The sequence below is a fragment of the Eulemur rufifrons genome, chromosome 6, assembly GCF_041146395.1.
Source record: "Eulemur rufifrons isolate Redbay chromosome 6, OSU_ERuf_1, whole genome shotgun sequence".
Taxonomy (NCBI): Eukaryota; Metazoa; Chordata; class Mammalia; order Primates; family Lemuridae; genus Eulemur; species Eulemur rufifrons.
Window position 1 is genome coordinate 12,062,575 of NC_090988.1, and position 7,951 is coordinate 12,070,525.

At 40.3% G+C, this 7,951-nt stretch overlaps 1 protein-coding gene across 1 annotated transcript; it reads right to left on the reverse strand.

The window, feature by feature from the left end:
• Positions 1-569: 569 nt before the first annotated feature.
• Positions 570-1,493, reverse strand: OR8D4 (olfactory receptor family 8 subfamily D member 4). Its single transcript, XM_069470458.1, is given in 3 exon segments — positions 570-625; positions 628-719; positions 721-1,493. Coding segments are annotated over 3 exon segments (921 nt in total).
• Between the last annotated feature and the right edge of the window lie 6,458 nt (positions 1,494-7,951).

Consider the following 7,951-nt stretch of genomic DNA (forward strand, 5'->3'; position numbering starts at 1 on the left):
AAAGTTTGAAATGTAATGAATGGAAGGATATTCTCCATGCAAATACTAACCAATTTATATCCATAAATGCCTACATCCAAAGGACAGAAAGATCACAAATAAACAATCTAATGAATTGTCTCAAAGAACTGGAAAAGGATGAGGAAACCAACCCCAAATCCAACACAAGAAAAGAAATAACAAAACTCAGAGCAGAACTAAATGAAATTGATAATAAAAATAACTATACAGAAGATTAATAAAACAAAAAGTTGGTTCTTTGAAAAAATAATCAAAATTGACACACCTCTTGCTAGATTAAGAAGCAGCAAAGAAAGGAATTTGTACTCCCATAATATGCTAAAATTAAAAAATTAAAAAAATTGATGTTCAATGGTATTAAACTTTAAATTTAAACATTTAATTTTCACTTTCATGCATATTGTTTTACATTTTATTAATTTTATATGTGTATATCTAAATTACTAAATACATCACATAAGATGTATATTAATTGAGTCAAGGACCAAATACGTACATACAAACATAATTATGAATACATAGATACATCTTAATAAACAGCATATTTATTATGGAGATATTTTTCTTCTTAAAAGTTTCACCAGTGCATTTTTCACTTCCTTGTCCTGAGACTGTATATCAGGGGATTCAACATGGGAATCACAGTGGTGTAAAATACTGAGGACACTTTCTCCTGGGTGAGTGAACTTCCGATCTCCAATGGACATTAGAGATCCATAAAATATAAGAACAGTAGTCAGGTGGGAGCTGCAGGTGCTAAAGGCTTTGGACCTGCCCTCTTTAGAGTGGATGCGGAGGATACTGGTGAGGATAAAAGCATATGAAATGATGATTGTTAGGCTGGTGGCTACCATGTTAAATCCACCAATGACAAAAATCAAAAGCTCATTAATATAAGTGCTGGAACAGGAGAGTTTAATAAGGGGGACGATGTCACAGAAATAATGTTTAATGATGTTTGATTCACAGAAAGACAACCTTAATATACAACCTCCATGGATCAAAGCATTGGTGAAAAATACTGAGAAGACAGCAGCCACCAGCAGGGAACAGACCCTGGGGGACATGATGACATTGTAGAGCAGTGGGCTGCAGATGGCCACATAGTGATCGTAAGCCATGGCTGCCAACATGTAGCACTCAGAAATGACAAAAACACAGGAAAAAAACAGCTGAGTCATGCATCCAGAATAAGAGATAGATTTATCTCTGCATAAAAACCCTGCCAGCATTTGGGGGGTAATGACAGAGGAATAGCAGAAATCTAGAAACGATACACTACTGAGAAGGTAGCACATGGGGGTGTGAAGGTGAGGACTCAGCCTAATTATGGAGATCATGCCAAGGTTTCCCATCACAGTAACTATATAAATCCCTAAGAAGAGCCAGAAAAGGGGCATCTGAAGCTCTGGTTGTTCAGTTAATCCTGAAAGAAGAAACTCAGTCACTGTGGAGTGATTTCTAATGCCCATTCTCCTCTGAGAAACCTGTAGAGAGGAGAGAGAGAGAGAGAGAGAGTTAGTTAAATTAGACTGCAGGATCCCAGTTTACCTCCCATTCCTCATAGCCCAGGTGTTTCTAGCTATGAAAACACTGATCTTGTGTTATGAAAACCAAAATGCCAGCACATAGACAAAGTGGAGTTGGTAAGCATCTACCTACCCACCCATGGATTTTAGGAAGCATATAAATACACTTCTCCATTCTCCTCCCGTGTCTCAAATTCTTTTACAAAGGTCAAAACCTTTCACTCCAGACTTATAGATTAGTGCTAAAGACCGTGCGGGAGGTTTTCTAAAGCAAATCAGTTAAAGAGGTGCATAAACAAGATGCTGGGGCTGTGAAAATACTTTTGCTAATGACACATTTGCCCACGGCTGACCCTGCCTACAAAATTTCCTATAGAGAAGGTATCTGATGTTAAGGTCAATGATTATTTTCTACAACAAGGTTTCCAAGGGTGTTCAGCAGAATATTAACTCCAGAGAGATGTTAAAAGGCATTACATGAAATAAGTAGCCGAGGATCGTATGATTTCAGACATGCTGAATTACACAGAGTTAAATAGTTTTCTTAACTGAAGGATGTTCTCTTAGAGGACTACATAACATACAATATTTACCAAACTTATTTGATGATAGATAAACTGCACACATCTTTTTAAAACATATTGTAGCACTAGTGTGGTGCAGAACATAATTTAGGACTATGTTTTCATTTGTGTGTTTGTTCTGTTTTTTATCTAATCATAAGTTGATTTCCAAGGAGGAAGTTTCTTCTTTACACTTCAGTAAAGCTGGGAGAATGGCAGATCTCCCAAAACTGTTTCTGCCTTCTGAATCTCTGATCGTCCTCTGGACTAAGTCTGCTCCTCTCACCAAGCTTGAGTACAAAATAATAATGCACCTGTGCTGCCACTATTGGCAATGCCAACAGCCCAGATGTTTGTGATTCTCCACTTGGATGCTCCCATGTACACTTCCTGTCTTACACCCACACCTCTCCTCAGGAGGGAGCAAAAATGGCACACATGCTGGGGTTGTTTGTTCTGGGGCCAACTATAGCCTTATCTCTGAGAAAGTTGAACATTTTCTTTTTTGTAGTGTTGGGCTACTCACAAAGCCCTCTCCAGACTCTCATGTTTGCCCAGAGATTATATAGAGCCCTGGTCAGATGTCTGGGTTAGCATTTTCTCAACCTGTTCAGCCCAGGATCTACCTCTCTCCCTGGCTCTTCAAGAACTTATTTATGTAGGCCAGGCGCGGTGGCTCACGACTGTAATCCTAGTACTTTGGAAGGTCGAGGCAAGATGATCGCTTGAGACCAGCAGTTAGAGACCAGTCTGAGTACGAGCAAGATCCTGTCTCTACAAAAAATAGAAAAATTAACCATGTGTGGTGGCACCTGTCTGTGGTTCTAGCTACTCAGGAGGCTGAGACAGGAGGATTGCTTGAGCCCAGGAGTTTGAGGCTGCAGTGACCTATGATGATACCACTGTATTCTATCCTGGGTGACAGAACAAGATCCTGTCTCAAAATAAAATAAAATAAAAAAATCACCACCACCATCAACAAAAGAACCTGTTTATGTCTTCTTGCTTCCAATGTCTTACTGCCATATTAGGACAAGGCAAATATCCTTTGGTAGCTTGAGTTCCCAGGATACAGGTGTCTCTGTCTTATTTCCCAAATCTTTTCACAGTTTGAAACAAAGAAGCTGCATGACACTGAACAGCTGTCCTCTGAGCAGGTTTCCAAATTCTGTAGAATACATGTATTTTGTATGTTCTCTTCTTCTTTCATCTTAAGCGATGAATATGGGGAATCATATGCAGAACAGCGAACGTCCAGTCACCCCTTGCCTGTTACTAAAATACCCTGGCGTCTTCCTTTTCCATCATAGCTCACCAATTGTCATGCATAAATGTAGTCTAGTCACAGAGATTACAGAAAGAGAAATATCAAATTAATATTCACGGAAACTCATAGGCTCAGTTTTTTGCCTTTAATATTATGGGGCTTTTTAATACATGCTTTATTTTGTCCTAACTGTTACAAACACACTGACCACTCTCTATACATATCTAATTCTCATGCATCTCCCCTAATTCCTGCTGGTTCTCCATCAAAGTAAAATGTCTCCCATCTGCCCATGTTCCTTGTTTTAGTCCAGTGTCCTGCATCCTTCTTCCCTCTACTCAAACCCATTAGGTTCCTATTTCTTATAGTCTCACTTCCTAAAACATTTCTGTGCTCTACTTGATACCCAATGTATCAAGATGACCAGTAGCATCAACGTCACTCAGGGACTTGTTAGAAACGCACACCATCAAGTACTCCCTCATGCCTGCTGAATTAGGAACTACACTTTAACAAGACCTCTACACGATTTCTGTGCGCATTAAAGTCTGGAGCCACTATTTTAGGTTACCTCTCCTAGATCTGGATGAATCTGTCTTGTTTCCCCCTCTGAACCTCTTCTTCTGCTCCTTTCTGTGCTGGAAAGCATTACATGATCATGTAAAGATTATCTTTGAAAACATCTTAAGTAAAGCCTCTATCTCTATTCTCAGGTGAAGAATAGAAACTGTACAATTTAACATTTCAGTATTTTGCCACCTATATGTGAACTTAGAGATCCCATGGCGGTGTAACATGTATGTCGAATAGCTTATTGCAACAAATTGTATTATGTTCTTGTGTTGGCAAGTGGAACTGTTATACAAATTACATCTTAATCCACATAAAAATGAGCAGTGACATGGCAGCATCTACTATATTTAACCAGCTTCTAAATAGTAAGCTCGACTAGGATAGAGATAAAATTTTGTTTGATTGTGTATCTGACCACTTTCTAAAATAATCTACTACATTGACTCAGACTTGATTCAGGTGTCATGTATTTTTAGCAATTTAAAAGCATTAAAAGGTGTTTTCAAACATTTCAATGTGTCACTTAGGATTATTAAAATTATGATTATTGAACGTTTTACGAAGGTAAAGTTTAGCTCAACATTGCCCAAGAGAAATATAATGCAGCCACACATGAAATTAAAAATGCCCTAGGAGCCCATTTTTCCAAAAGTAAAAACAAAAAATAAATTTTGATAATATATTTTATTTAACTTGTTAATTAAATAAAAGGTATGATTAAATACCTCAGTGTCCATGGAGGATTGGTTCCAGGACCCCAACAGATACCAAAATCCCTGGATGCTCAAGTCCCTTATATAAAATGGCATAGTATTTGCATGTAACCTAAGCACATCCTCCCATATACTTTAAATCATCTCTAGATTACTTGTGAAACCTAATATAACGAACATGGTATATAAATAGTTGTTATATTGTTTAGGGAATAGTGATAAGGAAAAGAGTCTGTATATTTTTAGTACACATGCAGCCATTCTTTTTTTTATCAATATTTTCAACTACAATTGGTTGAATCCACAAATATGGAACCAATGGATACAAAGAGTCATCTGTATTAATATATCCCAAACATTATCATTTCAACATGTAAACTATGTAAGAAAATCTAATGAGATATTTTAAATTCTTTTTTTAAAAGAATTTGAAATCCATAGTGTATTTCATACTTAACACCACATTTCAAATCAAACTAGACACATTTCAAATGCTCAGTAGCCGGTAGCTACTCAGTAGCTTTGTGTCCTGAAGGACGGGCCAGGTGGTGCCAAGAGGAGCCCGCTAGGCCAACCAGCCTAGCAGGTGTCAGCCTGTCCAGCCTGTCCAGGCCTGGGGCAGTGCTGAGGCAATGAGGCGCCCTCGCATTTGGGCGAACTTGGCCAGAACTTGGCAGAAGAGCGCACGGTGCGCAGGCAGGCGGCAGGGCTCCCCAGAGTGCTGCGTGGCGGCTGGCGCCCAAGCAGGTGTAGCCGCTGCCGCCAGAGCTGCAGCCCCAGCAGTGCGGGGTGGTCGTCTTCGTCGTCGCCATGGCCTGCTGGACGTCGACCAAGAGGAGGAAGTCCGCGGTGGGTGAGTGCTCGCCCACCCTAGTTTGTTGGGTGAGGCCCTGCCGGGCTTGCAGGGAGCCCGGCGGTGGATTCAGGCCGGCCAAGGGGTGCGCCCTGTCCGGCCTGGGCTCAAGGTGTTACCCTGGCGGGCCGGCGCCATCCAGGCTTAACTGCTGCTGCTGGGCTCCAGAGCCTGTGCCGGTTGGAGCCATCTCCCTCCTGGGAGCGCCCTTGGGGATGTCATCTTTGGTTTCGGGACTCTGGCTCAGAGTTCAGCTGGGCTTCAGGACCCTAATCGCGCGCCCAGAGCCTGAGCTCCAGCGCTAGGCAGGGTGGAAACCTCAAGGGAGGGAGCGCGCCTGACGCCCCGGGGGGACCTCGCGCTGCCATCCGCCTCCCGGGACCAGACCTGGAGCTGGCCTGCAGTTTCATTCAGGTTGTCTGTTTGCTCTCGTGGCAGTATCTTTGGCAGGGCAGAAGCTTTTTAATTTCATCAGGTGCCATTTCTTTATTGTTGTTGCTGTGATTGCCTTTGGGGTCTTCTTCATAAATTCTTTGCTTAGGCCAATGTCTCTAAGAGTTTCTCCCACATTGTCTTCTAGACAAGGATTTTCTTTTTTTTTTTTTTCCTTGTAATTATCTTTTATATTCTTATTTCAGTATATTGTGGGGGTACAAAAGTTTAGGTTACATATATTGCTCTTCGCCCCCACCCGCCTGAGTCAGAGCTTCAAACGTGTCCATCCCCTATACAGTGCATATCACACTCATTACGTATGTATACACCTATCCCCTCCCCCACCCACATCTCCCCGACACCAGATCAATGTTATTCCTAAATGTGCTCTTAGGTGATGATCAGTGAAACCAATTTGATGGTTTTTACATGTGGTGCCTATTTTACCATTCTTGGGATACTTCCCTTAGTAGAACGGATTCCAACTCTATTCGGGAAAATATGAGAGGTGCTATATCACCATTGTTTCTCATAGCTGAGCAGTACTTCATGGTACACATATACCACATTTTATTAACCCGCTCATGGATTGATGGACACTTGGTTTGTTTGCACATCTTTGCAATTGTGAATTGTGCTGGTATAAACATTTGGGTGCAGATGTCTTTTTTATAGTATGTCTTTTGTTCTTTTCAGTAGATGCCCAATAATGGGATTGCTGCATCAAATGGTAGGTTTACTTGTATCTGTTTAAGGTATCTCCATATTGCTTTCCACAGAGGTTGCGCTAGTTTGCAATCCCACCAACAGTGTATGAGTGTTCGTGTCTCACTGCATCCACATCAGTGTTTATTGTTATGGGACTTGTGGATAAAGGCCATTATCATTGGCTTTAAGTGTTATCTCATTGTGGTTTTGATTTGCATTTGCCTGATGATTAGAGGTGTTGAGCATTTTTTCACGTTTGACCATTCTTCTGTGTTCTTTTGAAAATTTTCTACTCATGTCCTTTTCCCACTTTTTGATAGGGTTGTTGGATTTTTTTCTTGCTGATTTTCCTGAGTTCTCAATGGATTCTAGTTATCAGTCATTTATCGGATGTGTAGCATGTGAACATTTTTTCTCACTGTGTAGGTTGTCTGTTTGCTCTCGTGACAGTTTCTTTGGCTGTGCAGAAGCTTTTTAATTTCATCAGGTGCCGTTTATTTGTTTTTGTTGTTGCTGTGATTGCCTTGGGGGTCTTCTTCATAAATTCTTTGCCTAAGCCAATGTCTGTAAGAGTCTTTCCTACATTTTCTTCTAGAATTCTGATTGTATCACGCCTAAGGTTTAAGTCTGTTATCCACCGTGATTTGATTTTTGTGAGAGGTGAAAGCTGTGTGTCCTGTTTCAGTCTTCTACATGTGGCTAACCAATTCTCCCAGCACCATTTATTGAATAGGGATTTTTGTCCCCAGAGTATATTCTTTCCTGCTTTGTCAAAAATTAGATGGCTATATGAGGATGGTTTTATATTTGGATTTTCTGTTGTGTTCCACTGGTCTGTGTCCCTGTACTTGTGCCAATACCAGGCTGTTTTAAGAACCACGGCCTTGTAGTATAGTTTGAGGTCTGGCAAATTAATACCTCCCATTTTGTTTTTGTTGCTTAAAATTGCTTTTGCTATACGGGGTCTTCTCTGATTCCATACAAAGTGTATAATTATTTTCTCTACGTCTGTGAAGAATGATGTTGGTAATTTAATAGGGATTACATTGAATCTGTAGATCACTTTGGGTAGTATAGACATTTTAAAAATGTTGATTCTTCCAATCCACGAGCATGGTATATTTTTCCATCTATTTGCAAGTTCTGCTATTTCTTTTCTCAGTGTTTCATAGTTTTCCTTATAGAGGTCCTTTACCTCTTTAGTTAGGTATATACCTAGACATTTTATTTTCTTTGTTGCTATTTTGAAGGGTATTGAGTCTTTAATTTGGTTTTCCGATTGACTGTTA